Source organism: Aricia agestis, chromosome 14 (assembly GCF_905147365.1).
Source record: "Aricia agestis chromosome 14, ilAriAges1.1, whole genome shotgun sequence".
NCBI classification, from domain to species: Eukaryota; Metazoa; Arthropoda; class Insecta; order Lepidoptera; family Lycaenidae; genus Aricia; species Aricia agestis.
Window position 1 is genome coordinate 10,118,541 of NC_056419.1, and position 23,526 is coordinate 10,142,066.

The window sequence follows — 23,526 nt, forward strand, 5'->3', positions numbered from 1 at the left end:
ATAATTATTAATTAATTAAAATGATAAATAAAATCAAAAATATAATTAATTTACTTACTTTTGTAATCGAAAACTATTTAATTAATTATTAAATTACTGCAAAATTTGTCAATTTCTATAAAAATGTGACAAAAATCGTACTGGTGACATCAAACATGTGTATTCCTTCTTACGTGAAACTAAAATAAGTTAGACTTTTGTTTATGTTATTCAAAATTCGATCCTACTTTCAGGTTAGAATAAGACCAGAAATGATAAATCTATCACCACTTTCTTGGCGATCAAATTTGGACTAACATGCAGCATTGAAATTGCCCCGTACGTCATATCAGTGGGGCTAAATCGTGTTGGATTCTTAAAAAATCCTGAACTTTACTACATAAAATACTTATAAAATATTTCTTCTGTTTGAAAACTCAATTATTTTTATATTTTGATTATTTTTTTCTAAGAATAAACGACCCTAAGCTTCAGAACTCACCGGATTAGCTCATTTTCATACAAGTGTGACTCCTAGACTGGTGTTTACAAAACTGGTCAATATTTGTCACTTGTATTAACTCTTGATCGCTTATTTTGTTACAGCAGCCAACTTAGATCACAGTTTTTCTATTTCAAAATTCGCATCAAAAGCCTGACGAGGAAATTAGACAACCGGCACTGATGGCGCTAAGTTTTCATTGTGAAAACTACAAAATAGTTCATTTAATGATTAATTAAATACTTAACACTAGTTAAATATGTAATTTTTTAATATTTTTTTGATAATATTTTTGCAATTTGATGAGATTTCCTTTGTTTCTGGTTAGTCATAATATGGTTACGACGTCAATCTGTACAGGTCACTATCTCTTATTAAAAATTAAGTTTTAGTGTTTGTAATCAAATTATCATAAATGTATTTCAGTGTGAATGCATAAAATAGCAATTATAAACAATAAAAACGTTATAAATAAACAATTTAAAAAACATACATGGTTGAATTTAGTACACCAATACTCGCGCGGACTACTATGGTAGTCCAGCGTTTTTGATGCTAAATATCTATAATTTCCATTGACTATAAGGTTACAGGAGGTATTGAGGTTTTGTCAAATTTATCAAACGAGGATTACCTAGAATGGCAAGTTTCTAGCGAGCTTTACTGAAACAATATCGCTGAAAAAGTGACCCTGGTCTACCATGGTAGTCCACGCGTGTACTGCAGTGTTAAGTTAGGAATAATTCCAAACTATTCACTTACAAAGTATCCACTATCCAGTTGTACTACATATTATATTCTTTTCATTTAAGTCCATTAAATTATAAACTTAATATTTGGATAATATGTATGCTAATTATTAATTAAGGAATGCTGAAATTACTCGCTTGTACAAAGTATGCACTATGCAGCTGAAATACATATTATATTCACCTCATTAACGTTCGTTAAAATATTAACTATAAATTATAATTTTTAGATATTATGTATCTTTACAGTCTACACTAACTTAGGTATCTCAAATTATTCGCTTACAAAGTATCCAGTTCAAATAGGTACATATTAGAGATGTGCCGACTAGTCACCGACTAGTCGGTAAAGCCGACTATCCGGCCACTTTTGTAGTCGGCGACTAGTCGGCGAATAGTCGGCAAAAATTGCCGACTAATCGGCTTTTTAGCTTTTTACTTTTTTTGCTCTTATTGAAATTACATTAAAGAAAAACCTTGATTATTATTTATAATGTGTTTTAAGTATATCACACTCGATCAGTGTTACACATTTTAAAATTAAATGAAGTGTTTCTGAAATTACTTGCAGTAAAGAAATTATTTTTGTAAATATAATCTTAACAACAAATTAAGTAAGTATGTTTTATTAAATCGAGATTTCATGTACATGAAAAAGGTATTTAATGAAAATCATCACTGTATCATAGAAACAAAATAACGTACGCATACCTAGTACAGTTTGCAGGCGGCGTGTGCGACTTACCCGCAAAACAGCAGTAAAAAGCGGTACGGAAACTTCCGAAACCATGATCGGCTTGGCCGACTAGTCGGCCGATTAGTCGGCTTCTTTGCAACCGACTAATCGGCTATTCGGCTAGTCGGCCAAAGTCATGATCGGCACATCTCTAGTACATATACTTAATATATTCTTCTCATTAACGTCCGTTAAAATATATAATATATAAACTTCCATGTCTGGATATTATGCATCTTTACGTTAAATAAGGAATGTCCAATTACTCGCTTACAAAGTATCCAGTTGAAATACATAATATTATGTTCTTCTCATTATCGTCCGTTAAAATATAAACTTTATAATCTTTGGATATCTCTTCGTAAACTAAGGAATGTCAAATTACACGCTTCCAAAGTTACAAAGTATCCAGTGGTTTGGCAAAACAAGTTTGATATAATATGTAGAGCGGGGGAAGGCTCGGCCATGACGCAAGGAGGTGTGGTGCTTTGCGCACCATGTGCGTACTGCGTACGCGCAGATTCCGATATCCGCGTGGCTACGTAAATAACTCGACGATTTTCGTGTCATAGTTCATGGTAATATGGCAGAATACGAAAATGTGGCGGTAACCACAATTGATTTCAGATTTAGTATATTATATATATACTACATCTGAAATCAATCTGGGCTTCGGCCTGAGTCCTGAACGAGTAATGAAAAGTATACCATCTCGCTCGTTCGAAAGATCTTCCTTTGCTGCCCAACGCATATTCTCACATTGGTTGGTGACCACGACGTGATAGACGCTAAAAATAGGGATCATCTAAAATATAGAGAAATGACAGCTCGAGACAGCGCGTGATTTGACTGCAGTTCAATCTGGGTTTACTTAACGAAAAAATAACCTTAACAAAATACTCTTATAACAAAACAAAACCTCAAAAGTTACCTCAAATCTAGTACAAAAATGTAGAGCTAAAATATCAACTCTTTGAGACATTCGTCTGTTTTTGAAATATACAAAACTCTATTTCAAATTGAACTCATTTAAGAGTTAAGACGTAGTTTAATTCAATTGGATTAAGTTTAATTACAAGCAGTTACGATGTGGTAATTGCGTCTTAAATATTTGATTTTAAGACATGATAAGAAATACTAGTAGTGTGGTAGCACAGCTTATAATGTCGAGTTTAATGTTTGCAAGTTCGCTTAGAATACCGCGTATAACGTGCGTCTAATTATTTTCCAAGGAAAATCAGAGCGCCAATCAAGAAAAGTATATAGATTTAAGACGCTCTTATCTTTTACTTTAATTGAAACAACTACTCGTATGTAACACGAACCGTATCTACATTTTTTATATATACATCTTTATCATAAGGTAAGGAAATAAGGAAATAGAATATTAGAAAGTAAGGAAATAGCTTTTTTGCTACTTGAAAAATGATGGCATACAGAATAGATATTTTATTTAAAAATAGAGATAAATTGTTTGTATTAATACACAATTTTTGCTCTAACTCTGAGACTCTATTAGTCTATAGACTAATAGAGTCTCAGATAGTCTATAGACTAATAGAGTCTGAGACTCTATTAGTCTATAGACTAATAGAGTCTCAGAGTTAGGTTAGGAATTTTCGGCAAAAAAACTTTGACTTCGCACTATAAAAGGACTGCATTCATTTTATTAAGCTATGTATATTGTCTGTGGTATTACGTTACGAGAAGCTCCGCGTTTATTCGATTTTACTGTTCAACGGACGAGTTCAGATATTTTTTCCATGTGTTGCTGACACTTTACAGGATATCTATATATAGGTGTGGATCTAATGCCTAAAAGTTAAATATTTTTATTATAAACTTAATTTGGAAGTTGCCCGCAACTCTGTAGCGCTGAATTTCATTATTCGCACAACCGTATAATTTTTTGGGATAAGAACTAACAATGTCTTTTCCAAGACTCAAAGTATCTACCAACCAAATTTTCAGCCACGGATGACGGACCTCTTATAATAAAATAAACAGCAAAAAAAAAAGGCAAGGATTTGCCGTGCTAAGTAAGATAGCGATTAGGAGACATTAGCATATTTTATGTATGGTTCAGAGATGACGCCACGGACATAAACTCGCGAACCCCCACGGGTCTGCAGACCACAGGTTGGGAAACACTGCTCTATATTATGTACTCACATTGAACTCGTCCTGTATGGGCTTGCTGAGCAGTCCGCCGGTGAAGATGATGCCGTCGACAACGAAGTTGCACATGAACGAGGCCGCCACCACTACCCAGCCCCAACCGCCGTCTGGTGGCACCACCTGGACCAAGTATTTAGTTACAAGTAAACATTTACGACATCTGTGGCTCAATGGTGTATGGCAACTGGCAGCTCAAGCCGGGGGTCGCAGGTTCGAATCCCGCCGACGGAATAAAAAGTTTTCAATGTTACTGGGTGTGTATTAAATATGTGTATCACACATAATATAAATTTTACATATATTATGTATATAAATATTATAAAAGTACTAGCGACCCGCCCCGGCTTCGCACGGGTATAAAATAAATTATGGCCTAAGTAACTGAAAAAATGTTTAAAATCGATTCAGTAGGTTGATTTTAAATAATTTATATTAATTAATAATTACTACCCGTGGCTCGCATTGGTCGGTACTGCCGCAAAAGCTACTTACGTCCCGCAATTTTTAAATCTGTAATATTTACGAAAATATAAATCGTAATAATTATGCTGTAAAGGGACATAATCAATAATGTATTTAAAGTATTTAATTGAATAAGGATTATTGCCGTATTGGTTAAAATCTCTTCGAAAATTAGCCATTATTTGAAGTTAAAAGTAAATGACAAAAAAATATGTTATTGTGGGATATATCCATAAGAGATATACTTGTACGTGGGAGAGCCATGCTTCGGCACGAATGGGCCGGCTCGACCGGAGAAATACCACATTCTCACAGAAAACCGGCGTGAAACAGCGCTTACGCTGTGTTTCGCCGAGTGAGTTTATCGAAGGCCCAATCCCCTACCCTATTCCCTTCCCTACCCTCCCCTATTCCCTTCCCATCCCTGCCCTCCCCTATTACCCTATTCCCTCTTAAAAGGCCGGGAACGCACCTGCAGCTCTTCTGATGCTGCGAGTGTCCATGGGCGACGGAAGTTGCTTTCCACCAGGTGACCCGTTTGCTCGTTTGCCCCCTTATTTCATAAAAAAATATGATATACCATCGCGGAGTTTTCTGTAGACCTTTTCAATGTGTACAATGCGCACCCCTGCATTGGTACTTGTACTATTATCTATTCTGTGGCATTGGTAGCGCCCACTTCGAAACGGGCGTAAATCGCAATATTTTAATTTCACCATAACTTCTAAACCAATTTCCAATTTTAATCATTCAAAGAGCAAATATAATCTACATAAACTGTACTTAGTGATGAAATTATTTATTTTGATAAGGATTATTAGCATGAGTAAAATAAATGCGTTTAAATGAAGTCCAAAAAAAAATCAAGATTTTTAAATAAAAAAAATGGTTTTTGTGCCTCACTTGACATATTATATAGGTATATTGTGTCGCAGACATTTTTATAGATATTTATAAGACCTACATTTACTTAGAATATTGTATAGTTCTATCTTTTATAGTTTAGGCAGCGTACGCAAAATAAGTAAATTTTCTAGTGGTTTCCGAAAAACTGAAATATCTTACGGAACCCTATATTCTACAAAATAAAAAGTAGCCTATGTTACTCGTAAATAATGTAGCTTTCGAATGGTGAAAGAATTTTTAAAATCGGTCCAGTAGTTTTTGAGCCTATTCATTACAATTAAACAAACAAACAAACAAAGTTTACCTCTTTATACTATTAGTATAGATATTAGTATAGATTAAATATATTTCCGTTTAACACAAATCCCTCAGGTACTTAGCACGGGGCCAGACTGACGTGGTGTGAAGCGTCCATAGATATTACATAGATTGTTAACCATATTTGGTCCCTGTTAAGCATATTTTGTGTATCAACCCACAAAAAAATTTGGCGTTGAGCTATGAATGCAGTCTTGTTACAAGTGATTATAAAACATAATTGCATTCATAGCTCTTAACACAAAAAAAGTGCAATAATATTATTAGCAATTCTTGTTATGGTCTATGAAACATATGAACGAATAAGCTGTTGCTATAGTAGGTGCCTAACTCTTATTTACATAATTATCCATTATTTAAATTATATAATTTCTAAATTGTTTAAATAATACCCACAAAATTGTCTAATTACATCTACATATTTTAAATTTAAATTTACTGTAAGAGGACCAACTTCTGTTTCATATGATGATGATGCAGGAACGTATTTTCAATAGGTTTCTAATAATACTTATACATCAACATAATTAATTGATTATGACATTTAAATTAAGTTAATTACTGTAATTAGAGTCCGTTTAATTAACTTAAATAATTAAATAATATTATAATTTATAATGTTTAATACAATCATTTAGTAATCATTTGTTTCACATTGCGCGTAGCACCTGTTTTCTTCAGATTTCTGATTATTTTACACTAAAGTTACACGTTTCTTTTCCAAACATACGTTTTCTTTCCTCGTTTACATTCTTAGAAAATTTTCAAAACTTTTGTTTTTTTCAGTCTTTAGACATTATAAAAAGACTCGAAAAGTTCACTCGTATCGCCCTGGCAACAGTAGGTATTTCATATTATGTCGTAAGTTCGATATTCGATATCAATTAAGTAATTAATTGACTTGGCTCCAACACTTTACTGGGAAATCGGGAAGCGACCTTCTAATCGATTTTCGTTCAATATCCATTAAGATAAAAGAGCATTCTGTTGCTTGCAGCTTGAATCCTCAGTAAGGATTAAAGATGAGGATTCCTCACATTTTCTAATTTCCCTGACGTCACTGCGACCCATAAGGATCTATTGTGACTCCTTCGCACTAGAGTATCATCCCCGACCCCAACCCAATACTGCTCATAAATTTAACGATATGGTTGGGGTTGGTGCCACGAATTTCCTCTGTGGATTGTCATTCGTGGCGACCAAGGTGCCTGTTCCTGCTCTGTAGTAGAGCAGGACAGTCGAGGAGAAGGTGAATAGGTGTTTCATCCTCCTTCTTCTGTTAAGGTGTTTGTTGAGCTTGCAGTGCCCAGTTAGGCTTCTGCTAATTTGCATTATAAGGTCATATAGTTTTTAACTTCTAATTATTATAAGGTAATGCCTATCCAGGGTGTAACAAAAATAAGTGATAATACTTTAGGGTGTGTACGAATTCGTCTTTCAGCGCCGCTACTTTCACAGTGAACTCTCTACAAGGAACACGTACACACCCTAAAGTATTATCACTTATTTTTGTTACAACCTGTATATCAAATACAAATCTGGTTGAAAAGGATTTAAAAATTATAACTCTTTATCACCGTTCTTGAAATACAGCGAGACAGACAGTCGGCAGTTTAAAGCTACAGCATAATGGACGCCATATTTGACGATAACTTTATCGTCAAATATGGCGTCCATTATGGACTTTTACTAGGGATATTTGACAGTTCATTTGACTATTTGTTATGGTTAAAGTTAGCTAACGTACAGTAAGTTGGTGCAACCCACCCTAATACAATAATATTTTATTACTCTTGGAATGAGTTTGCAAAAGTTTGGTGATTGAAGGCCACACGTGTTTAAGGATTTTATAAAATTCCGTAGTTTCATAAATATTATATGTTACCTTGTTTATAAAAGTATTATGTTAAGTATGTATTTACATTTACAAGAGCTGTGTTTTGTTATGTTATTTTTAATTGTCCCACAATATATTTTTATGTAACTTTTCCTTAAATAATATGTTATTGCTTTATTTATAAATTAATTATTATTGACAATAAGTGCTTGTTTAAAGACTTCTTAACTGTCGATATTGAATCGTTTGAGTTTCGTGTTTTTAAGCTTTTTAGTTTTCAGTACTTGTGTAAGGTTATACTGCCTTCATAGGCAAGTACGCTATGTTATTGCTATTTAATATTACTTAAAGCTACCAACAGAAAATCAGAGTACATTTTTAAAAGTATATTAAGAAATATGCTCCAAAGACTACAGCCGCCCATGCAAGGGAGTCGGCCAAAAATATGAGGATTTTTGCTGACAATTTTTGAATTTTTCGCATCATTTTTACAGCAGCAACAGTAGAATAGTAAGGGAGACTTCGGCGAATGACAAGGAAATAATTGTTAGTAATGCAACGTCGATTACAGCTTCAGCGATCGTTCTTAGTCTTGATTTTGGTTTCTTGTTATCTTTTGCTTTCTTGTTGCTACCGAATCGCTTTTGCATTTTCGAGCTTTAGTGCTTACTTAGTCATCTATTTGTTCTGTTGTAGTTAGAGAGCGCGAAAGGATATCCAATGCTTTTATTGTAGATCTTGATAATTGGAGGATAAAATGTATGTTTTCAGTTCATCAACAATCTATTGCAATTTTTATCTTCATATTAGGGTTTTTCGATATTTTCGAGGTTTTTTACATTGCTCTGGAGTCTGGTCTCTGGTTGCGGAGAACTCACATCATTTCTTTCTGCTTTATATATTTTTATGATCTTGGTTATTGTAGTGTATATGTGATAAAATGCTACACTGCTTACTATTACATCTATTATAAACATTTATTATCCGAATGTTTGTTTCATTTTTACTTAAATTTTGTTAAGCCATTTTGGACGACATCAATCTTTGCAAAATATGTATTATGTTGACAATTTTGTCATTTTTTAATGGAACTTTTTAATAGATAATCACTTTTTTTAATCGAGATGGTTGAGACGCTAGTCAATCGAAAACTATAATCAAGATATCTGCCGTGTAAAAGACTCCCGCTGCCCTAGCCAAGCTCTATATAATATAATTATGTTATTAGCACACAAATTGTTAGGCGATTTCAATGTAGGTATACCACAGCTGCTATGGTGCAGCCGCAGCACCTTTTTCCTACGGGCCAGCCTACTGTCACAACTCACAACTACCCACGTCGAAATACTACGTCTCGTCAACTGCACCATCAACTACAGTGTTCTCTTTCATAGTTATTTTACCTCTAATTGAACCTTAATTGCAACAACATAAAGATCACTATACTGTATACAATCAACATGGTTCCCACTTACCAACGCTGCCTCCGGCTCGGACTCATCGCTGGGCGAGTCGCTCCGGCCCAGTCCGCTCTCGTCGGACGACGGCGTCTCGAACGGCCGCTCGTCCGTCGCCACCCTCTGCACCATTCTTGTTGCTGAAAAAAAAACAGTGTTGGTTGATTTAGCCGAAAAATAGAGATGGTGAGCCCACACTAGGCGTAATTAAACTGCAGCGAAGCGTCGCGACACGTCACAGGCGAATGTTGTTTGTATGAAATCCAACCAAAACATCAATGCCATGGAAATATGAAGTGTCGCATCGCGTCGCTCCAGTGCAGGATAACGTCGCCTAGACAGTGTGGTCTCACCTTAACAGTCTTTGGACCGACAAATTAACAAAATTGTGAGTCATATATGAATAAAATGGATTGTAAGCAAAAATAAACAAAGGGTAGCAGCATAAAATTTCAAACATAATAATATTATGAATTATGCTTAAATATACTCAAATCCAATTAGTAAAATTAATGCAATTTCTAGAAATAATAGTAGGTATAATTCTATACCTACCTGGCTTTCTCATTAAAACAAGAGCGAATAAAAAACAAAATAAAATCACCTTAACGCGAAATATTTTTATGATCCTTATGAATATTATGATACCAGACCAGCATGTAGGAAAGCTACCAGACAAATATTTAAAAAATCAACCATGAATAATAAAATTTATGACTGATCACATTCTACGTTCGACCCACAGACCGCAGTTGTTCAAACAAAAATATACGTCAGTACCATAAAGTTATTATACCTAGCGGAACAGAGCAACAATCTCGAGTATTCTCGAGCTGTCAAACGAAACCGAAATTGATTTACATCTGTGTTTAAAAATATGTGTACGTATACATGACGTCTAACACTTACACAAGCATATTTCTATGAGATCAAAAAGTCAACGTGCCGATAAGTGCCGACTGGACGTCAAAAAAAGAGTTCTGCTGTCATGTATCACACGTCTCTTTTTACCACGCAGTGTTACTGATAGTGAAATCTCGCTTGCTCAGGACTTTGTTTCTCTATTTTGCTAGGTATATTAACTTTATGGTCAGTACCTACTATCATATATTATTTGATATTTCTTTATGTATACGTCAGTGTTATATCTTCCTGAAAGTCAAAATAAGTACTTTTTTTAATTTAAGGTCGTGCCGTGGCATTGACCGTTGTGGTTCAAGGTTTTAAATGTTGAAGTACCTAAATTATTATGTAACTTTATTGTATTTTAGTTTTTCTTTTAAACCAATTTTAATGAGATGTTAAGCTACATTCTAATAATGATGTAAATTATGCAAAAAATTCGCCTTCGGAAGCATTTGCTCGCATAAAAATATATTTTATTCCGGGTAAGTGAAAAATTTGTATTTAACTAATTTTAAGGCTAAATTCTACGTGCCTTTGCGCAGGTCTACAGGAAATTAATAAAAACGGAAATCTCAATTTCCACAATTAGCCATTGTCTTCATTTTAAAACTAATCAGCTCTTTACCTGTTGCAATAAAAAATTATCTACTACAATGTTTCTCGAAAGAATTCAAGGTTTATAGAACTGCAATTGGGGTTTTTGAGCTCTATTATTATTATCAACTACCCGCATATTTTTTAATGTCCTTAGCTTAAGACGTTGTTACGACGAAGTTTCTTTTAATATTATATATCTTATTCTTTTAATACAATATGTTTTGATTACCTACACCACAGGTAATTAAAACATATTGTATTAAAAGAATAACCAAATGTAGCACAATTCACAAACACAAATCAAGTCTTCCCGGATCAAAACAGATTTGGCGTACCACAGGGGAGTATATTGTGACTTTATCTTTTTCTCATCTATACACCACTTTTTTTTTTTTTTTAATAACCAATACTGGCCTTCTAAAAATAATGAATTATTTTGTTCTACTTGTGCAGTGGAAATAGCCAATGAGAACAAACAGATTCTAGATCGATGACCATTTGACCTGACACTATTGAGAACTGCGATAATTAACAGTAAATAGATAGCCTAGTGCTTGTTTTGGATACTAGATATTGTCAGAACATTCTAGATAGATCATCATCGAATGCTGGTTGTTATTAACCAATATAAAAATTTACAATTTTACTTCATTGTATTAAATACCTGATTAATTTAGAGAACCAAAGGTTGACCTTTACCTTAGCAAAGAAGGGTTCAGGTTAAGACTTAGTTATAGGTACCTAGTAGTTCTTTTTCTCATCTATACACCACCTAATACCTTTTTTCTAATTTAACAAAGATAGTTAGTACTTACTCTATAGTTGTAGGCGAATCTCTGTTCAACGAGCTTACAAGTTAATAATTTTGGCTTATCAAGTACTTATAGTAGATAAGATAAATGTTATCGCCCTACGCAACTACTCGAAAGCTCAATATTATGAATAATTTTTATTTTTAATATTTGCCTTGTAAGTTGTAATTATTTTATTTGTTTATAATTTCTCTGCCTTGTAACTGGCCCGACAAAATACCCAAGCTATAATAAGAATACTAACCTGGGGTAAATTTGATTTTGGTGTTCCTCAAGGTTATATTTTGGGACCTCTTCATTATGTCATATTCATTAATTAATGACTTATTAGTTAATGTAATACAAGCCTTATACTTATACCCAAACCACTGTCAATGCTCCTGCTATTTTAATTTTTTACAAATTCCAGGAACAAAATGTATAGGGGTATCTCAGGGTTGCATTTTAGGACCTTTTCTTATTGTCATATAAATAAATGACTAACTTAAAGTTTGCCTTTATTTTAAAGATCATACAACTGAAACCTGCACAATATCAGTGCGGGCTGCGGTTATTTATAACTAAACCGGTCGCAATGTTTATACTAGTACACCTTATATGAATGGAAACGCGCCGGCTAGAAATTCGCTTTAGAAATCGTAATTACACGCTGCCGTGCGGTATGAAAAATTACTTGGATGCATAACAAGTTTATTTAATTTTATTTACTTACTTACATATTTATTTATATTTAGTATACAATCTTTACTATACATACAGACAGGTGACAGTCATTACATGGTAGTACAAACATAGTCTTAAGTTCTAGGCTAGACAGCAACCCAAAAATAGTACTTATAAGTACTTACATAACATAATAATTATAATTATTATTAGGTTGTTAAAATAAACTAATAACAAGAAAACAGTATTAGTTAAACATTGTGTAGCCTACACAGGGTAGATCATAGAAATTTAAATAATATAATTTTTCTCATCATCTGTGGGCACGGAACTTTTTAATCTATTACTTGGTACTGCAGAGATGTTCCGATCACGATTTTGGCCGACTAGCCGACTAGCCGATTAGTCGGATACAAAGAAGCCGACTAATCGGCCGACTAGTCAGCCAAGCTTGGATGTTTCCGTAACGCTTTGTTTACTGCTGAATCACGGGAGTCGCATCTCGCATACGCCGCCAGCGAACGTGTCGGATCGTGTTTTGGTTATGTTAAATCAGTTAATGGTTTTCAGGATATATTTTTATAGAGATGTGCCGACTAGTCGGTAAAGCCGACTATCCGGCCACTTTTGTTGTTCAAAAATATATTTAATTTTTTTTTCATTACTAGCAGGTAATTTTAGAAACACTTCATTTAATTTTAAAATGTGTAAGATTCAGTGAGTATGATATAAACACATTATAAATAATTATCAAGGCTTTTCTTTAATGTAATTCCATTATAATAGCAAAAAAGTAAAAAGCCGGATAGTCGGCCCAGGCCCAAGCCGATCATGATTTCGGATGTTTCCGTGAAGCTTCGTTTACTGCTGATTCGCAGGGAAGTTGCATACGCCGCCTACGAACGTGTCGGATCCTGTTTTATTTGTGTTAATGACTAATGTCATGATATATTTTTTCTGTACATCATGTGTAACATAATTACTTACCTAATTTATTAATATACAAAATCTCAGAATAAATTTTAAGCTATTGCATGCTTTTATCGCGGGTATTGAGCGCGGCAACCGAATCTAGCTTATTTCAAAATACTTATTCAAGGTTTTTCTTAAATATAATATCAATAATAGTTAAATAATAAAAAGTCGGATAGTCAGCTCTTTTTGCCGACTATTCGCCGACTACGAAAGTGGATAGTCGGCTTTAACGACTTGTCGGCACATCTCTAATACCAGTATCATGTAGGTAGGTATTCCTGATTATTTGATTCCACGTAGGATAGAAATGCGATTCTCCTTGTGCTATTTAGTAATTATCCGTAAAGATGCAACGGATAGTATTCAATCACGAAATGATCTTATCAATTTTACTAATAACAATAATCTGATGAAACGAAGTATTTTAAGACAAAACAAATTACTGACATTAACGCACGTGACAGGTCAGAACTTATGATAATGTAAGCTGCGTGCTGTACAAACTTTGTTTTTTTGAACTCTGTAGTTATGCGAAGTTATAACAAACATACGTGGCTTCAGCTATATCTCTCTAAAAATTAAATAAAAAACTATTTTTCCAAACTTAACAAATCAACCCCTCGCCTAGGAACAGTCACGGGCACGATCAACCCACCGCAAACAGCGAACCTAATCATTAGGTTATTGGATTATTAAATCCAAAATACTGACAATCCAAATAATAGTACCTATTAATGCTCTTGACGGACTATATAAAAAATGCAATAACTCGATTAAACGGTTGAACCGATGCGGCTAATTTTAGTCTTAAAATATTCCTGGAAATCCAGGGAAGGTTTATAAGTGACACGAAGTTGAAGAAGACATCTAGTCACTAGTGTTACATATTATGAATTTATAACACCTGTTATTTAAGTACCCTCTCCCTGAGAGCTGCAGAGCTACTTTGATGACCTGTGAGAGCTGAGAGAAGCTCACTCCTTTTTTATTAAGGAACTACTTATTTAAGAAATACAAAAAATGCGAAAGCGTGTCTGTTACCTCTTTACACCTAAATAACTGAATTGATTTTGATTAAATTGGTATGGATATACTTTGAGTTTCGGGGAAAGGACATAATAATAATAATAATGAACTCTTTATTTGCACATAATAAAATACAAAATGCGAAAAAGAAACAATTTTTAGGAAGGGCGCAAATTGGCGGTCTTACCGCTTTAAGCGATCTATTCCAGACAACCATAAAAAAGGATATTTAAAAAAGAAATAAACGGGTTATTACAAACATAGTCTCTTAAAAACATTAGGATACTTTTTATCCCGGAAAATATACCGTATATTATCCAGCGTGATGGCGCAACCGAGATGCTGGCGACATCTAGTCATTCTTAAGTCTCACACAGGAGTATTTTTAGAAAGGAGCTCTACAATAGTATAACAACAATATTTTCATTTTGTTATTTATAACTCAGCATTAAGTTAATTTTCCATAAAATACGTGATAAGGTGACCCATTCACCTCAAGTCTGATAAGTTGCTGGACTCTCGTACATTCAGCGACACATCCGTTGACGATTTTTGAACCTTATTGCCAAGTAATAAAGTCGAAATGTAAATGTAAATATTCACTTGTTGCTTGTACGCAGCGATGGGCGTGAGCTTGTTATGTACGACATTATCAGTGCAATTGTTACGATGCTTATTTCATCATCAACCTCATCATATTCATCACCAATCGTCATGGATTTGGTGATATGCAGACTAGGGCAAGTTGAGTCAAGCGCTTTGGTTACTTTTTCACCTAAAAGTATTTTGGATAAAAAAATTGACAAGTAGCTTAAATTATTTACTTTTATTTACCTATTACCATTTCAGTACTAAAAACCTAAAAAAAAATACACTTCTACCAACTCTACTCAGACACGTTAAAAACATATCTACTTTTAGGAGTAAATAAGCCTAAAAATTGCTTAAAGTTAGTTTCAAGTTTAAAGGTTCTTTATTTTCAACAAGCAATGTTTTGCTTATAGAGTTTTAGAGGTTTTAGAGGTATAGAATAATAGAGACTTGCCAGATACTCTTTCGAAGGAATCTTTGAATATGAAAACAGCATTGATTTTTAAACGTCTGATGAGTTACGGACTAGTGAGTAGTGATTACAGGGCTATAGCTAGAGTCAAATTTGAGGTCAATTTGAGGAAGCATTGGTTGCAGGTAGGGCGGAGGTAAAAAAAAATATCATAATAATTATTAATCTTCTAAATAAATCACCAAGTATAAAATTTTTGCTTTTTGCTTTTTAATAATAAAAATGTATCTTAATTTTTTTTTAATTTTAAGGTAGGGCATTGCCCCATAATGCCTCCTTTTAGCTACGGCCATGGCCCATGAGTGACCATTGTCCATGTTTAGGTATATAGACTGGATTAAGTGTGACTCAGTAATTTGGGAGTCCATAAGCTGGCCTTTGGCCTCTAGTTCAGGACTCAGGCCAATCACACAACGGTTTTAACACAAACAGCGCGTATTTACATAAAACGTTGGAGAACACGTAATATTTTTTGCCAACTTTTGTCAAACCTACGTACACAATAGCTAAGTATAACAATTGAATACAAATTACATTGAATTTAAAACAAAAACTATCATTAACAGTACCTAAGTGGTGCTTTGACGCAAGTTGGGTTCTATATTTTTTCTTTGGTGAAATATTTAGTACTAGACGTTCCGCACGGGTTCCCCCTGCGTAAATTAGATATTTCACAGACAAATTAGTCCACAAAAAATAGCCTATGATCCTTCACGTGGTCTACTTTTTATCTGTGCCAAATAGTAGAAAAATTGTTCCAGTAGTTCGTGAGATAAGCCCTTTCAAATAATTTCCCCCAGTTTTTACCACATTTTCCTCTATTTCTTCGCTCCTATTAGTCTTAGCGTGATAAAATATAGCCTATAGCCTGTAATAATAATGTAATAATAAATCAATAAATGGGCTATCTAACACTGAAAGAATTTTTCAAATCGGATCAGTAGTTCCTGAGATTAGCGCGTTCAAACAAACAAACAAATAAACTCTTCCGCTTTATAATTATATAATAATATATTATATTAGTATTAGTAAGACAAAATCAATAGAAAGAGACAATTTAATAATATACTACTTTAAAAACAACATTTTTCGGGGGGGGGGGGAAAGTTGTAGAGCTCTTTCTGAAAAGCCAGATTTGTGTTTGTTTTTGGCTTCCTTATTCATAACGCTATAGAGAGCTTTGCTCGTAGCGCTTAACGGAAAACGAAAATATAAAAATGCCTGATTTTCCAGGAGAGACCTAGCTAGATTGTTTTTATATCCAAAAACTCCCTTTAAACTTTGGAAATACACAGATTCTGCCCAATTACATAAATCCATAAGATTGTCTCGCAAAGTACAAGATGTGCTGGCATGTGCTAAACACAAGTTGAATGTTTATTTATTAATATTTAATATACTGATCCGGTCAATCTCGTTTAATTCACAACCTGTTAATAAAGTATGCATTGTTTGACCTTACAGGATAAATGTAGAGTTACGTGCGAAAAAGAAACACGAAGACAAAAACTGGCTCGCTAAAATTCTTGCATTCTCCCATTCGAAGCATAATCTTGGAACTCTCGGTTAAATAAATATGAAAAATATGATATTATCTACTATTAAATACGAAGACCAAGACATAATACGAAAAAGTATCATAATATTTTGTCCTTTCTTGGGACTCCAAAGTCCAATGTACTTTTCAGCCAAATACGGTTCAGCGGTTTAGGAATGAAGACTTAAGACTTAAGAGGCACTTTCTTATTTTTAATTTTAGTTTGTATTTTTTACCTGGCGTTAACTTAAACCCAGAATCTTCGCAAGTGGAAGATATATTTAAATATATGTTATACTTTGTTACTCCGTAGCTCGGTTAAATCGATATTGTTTATAATCTCTGAATGTAAATTTTCAAGTTCTATGTCAAATGGCGTAGCAAACCGGTTGTTAATACGTTGTTAGTGTTAGATAATGCAAATATCGGAATTCGTCTTAATCTCCATCATTATCTGTTGCCAAAAAACTACATATAGGTATCTAATATAAAAAAAGTCGGGTTTTACTTCCTGACGCTATAACTCCAGAACGCACGAACCAATTTCCACGGTTTTGTATTCGTTTTTTAAATCAGGAGCGCTCTTAAGTGTCTGTCTGTTACCTCTTCCCGCACTAACCGCTGAACCGATTTTGCTGAAATTTGGTATGGAGATATTTGGTACGGAATAAAATGTATACTATGTCCTTCCCCAATCCCCGGGATTCTGAGTCCCGGGGATTAGGGAAGGACATAGGATACATTTTATTCCGGAAAAATTTACGGTTCCCGGTTACGGTTGTAATTTTGGCGCAGCGGAGTTGCACACATACATAAAATACATAATATGGCAATTATAATTACAGTATACAGTGACGTTACACAAAAATACGAATTCATAACCTACATTAGTTTTTTAGAAGTCGGTTGAAAATATAGACTGATGTAATAATATGTAGTAAGCCATTATTTTTATTATTCCCAACATTCCTCGCCATTATAACAATTTAAAAATAAGCCGATTCATTCAATCAATCGATTTCAAATCTTTGTTTATTGGTCGCGCTGGCCATTTGTTACGGGAATTACGAATCGTAAAAAAGTTATTTAGACGAATTCATGACCATAAAACACTAAAATTTTGAGATTATGACTACAAAGTTACAAATTACTACCACAGTACCTACAGCCAAATCATGGTGTTATTTCATTACGGATAATAATGTTATTTCACTATTACGTATAGTTTACATACTCTTTGTATTTCACGTTATCCTGGCTTATATTTTACTGTGGTTGCATCTTCTTGCCTCTATTGTAGACCGAAAAAAAAAGACTACATTCATACATTGTTCTTCGTCCTTCTGAATGGTCTATTCATAGCCGTGGCGCCAAATTTTATACAAATGTTTAAAAAGGTTCGAAACTTTCCGAGAAGGGTCGCGTTCTCAGAATTAAACTGTCGCGGTCGGTGCCTTCAGTTCACACTTTTTTTCAATCATATTTAAAAATGTGTCCCCTGGTTATGAGTTATGATAGGCCACAAAAAATTATTCAATACTTGAGCATTTGCATTATAGAATAAACATAAAAGGGGAGACCTTTGCCTAGTGAGACTGCGTAAACAATTTTATATATTACTAACAGAAGAAATAATTTCGTTTTAGTTTGATTGTTTTGAGACTAATATATTATATAAATACGACCAGCACGTCCCGTAGCATGGCCACAGTAGATATACGAAAGTATAGACAAACAGCGGAGATAAAGTTGCCGTTCCGATCTTTACCGCGGCTAGCCGCGATCGACAAAAAATCAAATATAATGCCACTTTATGACTATAATAATATGTAGATTAAAGTCTATGTCATAAAGTGGAATTTTAATTGAATTTTTATCGATCGCGGCTCACCGCAGTAAAGATCGGAACGGCACCTTCAGTTTATCTCCACTGTTTGTCTATATTTCGTATTTCTACTGTAGCCATGCTACGGGTGCAGAAGCGGGAAAAACATTTAAATACTTATTTATAGAATTAAGCTTTTATCCTGTTTGGTCTACCAGGAAAATTTCAATTCATGATAACCATTCATATTTTATACAGCTTAAAAATTTAAAGAAATAATAATATATTTATATTATTAGGTATATTTTTTTGTTTATATACAGTATTAACAAGTAGAGGTGCGCTCCATTTTTGACATGGTACTATCACGTACAATCGAGCACAAAATGTTATGATGTGAAAAAAATATTATGCTTAGAAAATAAAAACTACTTTCTTTTATGTTTGTGATAACATCGCGTCGCGCCGGTAAAATGGTTTCATCGTACTGTTGCAACAAGTTGCTGAAGATAAAACACGTCCAAATGAAATTGTATGACTTATGAGGCAACCGATTGTATACAAAATATTTACATTATTTTCATTTGCATTCAAAATATTGAATTAGAATTAGAAATTCAAGGAAATATCGCTACTTAATAGTTACCTAGGAACGCAATGAGATAATATGAATTCTTATTGTTTTCAACATTCTGTCAGTTTTTAATCGACTTCCAAAAAGGAGGAGGTTATATGTTCAGCTGTGGAGATTTTTTTTTTGTTCGCATATAGTAAAAAAAATCAGTTCGTGTGAAGATGCGTATCGTAAATCGTAATGAATGCCATGAATCTGTTTAGACTGAGAGTAAGGTCAAACGAATTAATATCCTATTTGACTATTACTCACTACTTACAAAAATTATATAGCTGCTTATCACATGCAAATATGTAGTTGTATTCATTTTCTGCTTATTATAATTTTTATTTAACCTTTTTTTATTTTATTGGTTAACATATTTTATTATTTTGTATTTTTGGCACATCAGGGGTAAAAACGGAATCTTTTCGCTGAACGATCATCTGTATGTCTATTAAACAGTTAGTAAATTAGGAACCGTCGCGTATGTGCGTTAATCTCACTGTTATTTTGCCATATTTTTGTAAAAAGAAGTAAAAAATTCAGATAACCATGACGGAAAATCAAATAAAATATTTCCTAGAGTTCTAACTCGTAACTTTCCTTAAATAGTAAATACATTCCATACTAACATAAACATGTAGCATCTAAGGCTTCGTTGGGTGTTCAAAGCTTAGGTACCAGACATAAGACAACATTGCGATTGTATTACCCATAACAATAATCTGGGAACTTATTCTCAATAACTACCGGAGAATTTTAATAAGATCTTATTTTAATCTTATCAGATAATAATATGCCTAATTGACCTTAAAAAAATTAAATTACCCTTTACTTTGGCGCCGCCTCCGTTTAATTTAAGCAAGTACTATTTGAGGGTTTTTATGCAGATGAACTTTTTTATTGCTTGCATTCAAATAAAAGTGAATATAAAGCAATGCTTTAAAAGCATGCTATCTCAACGTGAAGCCATTTACACACCCATTGCGGTCTTTTCATGGCTGGTAGGTTTGAAAGTAGAAATTGTAATACATATATATGACCTGCAGTCTGCGCACGTTTTGTTGTGTCAATATTTACATTTTTTTTATAAAAAAACTGTTCACCGAATTGAAGTATAATTGGAAATTTATGGACTTAAATTGTGTGAGAAATTTAGTTAATGATATTTAATAAATTAGGTACGTACTACGTGCTAATGGAGGTCACCTTTAATTAATATTTTTTTATTTTCTAAAAACAAAATTTTATTCGAGTTTTCCTTGTTATTATTGTAGTATAGTCACAGAATATATACTAGTAGTACCAAGTATAGTTGTAATTTGAGACACAAAAATATTGGTGCAACCTAGAACGTCCGCCAAAAATAGTTCGACCGCGCTTCAACCCGCACGGTGATAGTAAAAATAAAATATACTAGATCCCTTTAGTGTCACTCACCTCAACAGTCCTAGATAATACGATAAAATCCAACTCAAAACCTTCACCAAAAATATTTACGAAACCGGCGTATTTATTTATCGCTCCCACTCGCGTTTTTTATAACATTCGTTCAAGGTTCGGCTGATAAACATGTAAATTGTGAGCACTAATTTAAAAATAGAGAAAAACAAACTTTTTTCGTAATGACAAAAAAAAAACGGAACACGCTACGCGCTCGCTGGTTGCGACTGTACTGAGCGGCGCCGGCGTCAGTCGCCCATGTTTAAAAGCACAATGCTGTAGATTGTAGAATGTCTCGCTTTTCTGTCGCTTCCGAGTCAAAGTTGATACAGCATTGCGGTCACGTGACTGTTTCATGCTCTTTAACATCGTGCTTATTAAGTGATAAGTGATTACTTAATTTTGAAATTTAATAATTGGTAGAGCACATTAACTACCTAATTATAAGTTAAATCAGGTAAACAAATTAAAATGTACAGCTTAATAAGTAGATATTAATAAAAAGATGAAACATTTGTTTGTTTGTTTGCATTCGCTCGGAAAGTAGGTACAGAAGACATCGGCAAGACATGGCGAAAGCGTTTTTTCCGCGGAAAATGTACATTTTCTCCTGGATTTTCTTTTCTATGACGATTATCGACAAAAAAGCTAAATATTGAGAAGGTAAATGTATTTCCATTGTTTAATTTTAGAAAGATTTTATAAATTTTATTAAAAATAAAATATTTTGACAAAAAAGCCGCTGTACTTATAATAATTATTATAAAATTTTCACTGTTATACAATAATAATGAATAATATTATTTTGTTTTGTAATTTTGGTATGTAGAGCTATATATTATCTACATAACAAATTTAATCATTTTGACGTGGGAGAGCCATACTTCGGCACGAATGGGTCGGCTCGACCGGAGAAATACCACGGGCTCACAGAAAACCGGCGTGAAACAGCGCTTGCGCTGTGTTTCGCCGAGTGAATGAGTTTACCGGAAACCCAATCCCCTACACTTTTCCCTTCCCTACCCTCCCCTATTTCCTTCCCTACCCTCCCCAATTCCATCTTAACAGGCCGCCAACGCACCTGCAGCTCTTCTAATGCTGCGAGTGTCCATGGGCGACGGAAGTTGCTTAAAAAAGCAAAACGTAAACAAAATTTCAAAGAAAATTTTGAAAGGTGGCCATACACGGGACAATTACCGTAACTTACGTAACACCTTAAAGTATTATCACTTAGTTTTGTTACACCCTGTATAAGGAGTAAGGAGTTCTGTTCACCACCTTCGAACCATGATATATCCTAGTCCAAAATTTTTCTTTTTGGTAACATATGGATGGAATACTTCATATGAAACCAAGAAAACCATAGTTATGTTTCCATTTGAATTTTGAGGAGTTCCCTCGATTACTCCTGGATCCCATCATCAGGTGACCACTTTGGTGAACATGGTACCAAATTGGAGTGAAACCTAACACAACAAAATAAAAAAATTGAAAATCGGCTTACAAACGGCGGAGACGACGGAGTAATCGTTGAACATAGTTACATTTAAAAAAAATCCACAGCCGAATGTATAACCTCCTCGTTTTTGGAAGTCGATTAAAAATACTAAACGTATTTCGGTCGGCGTCATAATACTTTACTAGATTTTATATTCTGAAATTTGAAAATATAGAGTTCCCGTTGGATACTTTAATAACTAGGTTTTGCCCTCGAGGGAGAGGTTAGTAAAAACTAGTATTATTTATAAATAATATTGAACATTTAACTCATACAGAAGTACCACAGAAGTTTACTACTAACACGAAAATGTTATCTGTGCTCCAAATACCTGTACAAGTCATAACATACTGTTCAACAGTTCAGTAACCGACATAATTTTAAAATGAATGTTTTAGAGTAAATATGAATCGTAAATATTAGCGACACGATTACTAAATGTTTAGTTTGAGATTTCAGATTACCAAATGACGCCCTATTCGTTGCGCAGTAAGTCATTTATCGTACGGGAACCGTATATTTTTCCGGGATAAAAAGTATCCTATGTCCTTAAAGGCCACACGGGTTTTATGTTTGCGAACTTACTCGGATCGCGTCTGTAACACACGAGAATCGCTCACACTGGACTACCATGCCCACAGGCTCGCGGCTCTTTGCTGACCCACAGGCGAAGATCGTCGAACCATAAGTCCACGTACTTACTCGCACGTCTGTCACCCCTTTTAGATATTTGGTCATTAATCTATGTCCTGTATGAGACCAATCATATGTCACACAGACATATCCTATGTCCTTTTCCGGGACTCAAAGTGTCTCCAAGCTTTATTACAACTAAATCGGTTCCACGGTTCGGGCGTGGGGAGGTAACAGACATAGTCACTTTCGCATTTATTTTATTAGTATGGATATGGAATATATAATCGTAAATATGAGCGACGCGAATACTCAATGTTTAGTTTAAGACTAAACTAAACATTGAGTTTGTTTAGTTTAGTCTTACTTTTTTAGATAAGCCGGTGAGCGGGCGATCACAAATAGATACTTGAGTTTTTTGACGCGGCCAAAATATCAGACGTTTTTTATCGAAAGTGAATCTAAAGCCGGTCTCAGGAACTAAACCTGAAATTGACTGTAACTGAAACCAAGCCATCGGTTGGTCTCAACTTAAATCATTTTTATTTTCTCATTTTCACCGGAGATACCACGAGCTCATAGAAAACCGGCGTAAACAGTGCTTGCGCTGTGTTTCGCCGAGTGCGTGAGTTTACCGGAGGCCCAATCCCCTACCCTATTCCCTTCCCTACCCTCCCCTATTCCCTTCCTTCCCCTACCCTATTCCCTCTTAGGCTCCCTGAGATCATATCAAAGGGTTTTCGTTGTTGGATACCGCTGTCGATCCTGGCGACACAGGAGATACAGTGGTGGAATGTGTGGTGGGCCA

General features: G+C 34.3%; 1 protein-coding gene across 1 annotated transcript in view; it reads right to left on the reverse strand.

The window, feature by feature from the left end:
* Window positions 1–20,841, reverse strand: part of LOC121733638 — a 50,097-nt gene extending 29,256 nt beyond the window's left edge. The window contains exons 1-3 of the mRNA XM_042123952.1: window positions 20,585–20,841; window positions 9,143–9,264; window positions 4,139–4,264 (exon numbers count right to left, since the gene is read on the reverse strand). Coding sequence (XP_041979886.1) covers window positions 4,139–4,264; window positions 9,143–9,256 — 240 coding nt within the window. The 5' untranslated portion in view covers window positions 9,257–9,264; window positions 20,585–20,841. The remainder of the gene's footprint in view (window positions 1–4,138; window positions 4,265–9,142; window positions 9,265–20,584) is intronic.
* Window positions 20,842–23,526: the final 2,685 nt, after the last annotated feature.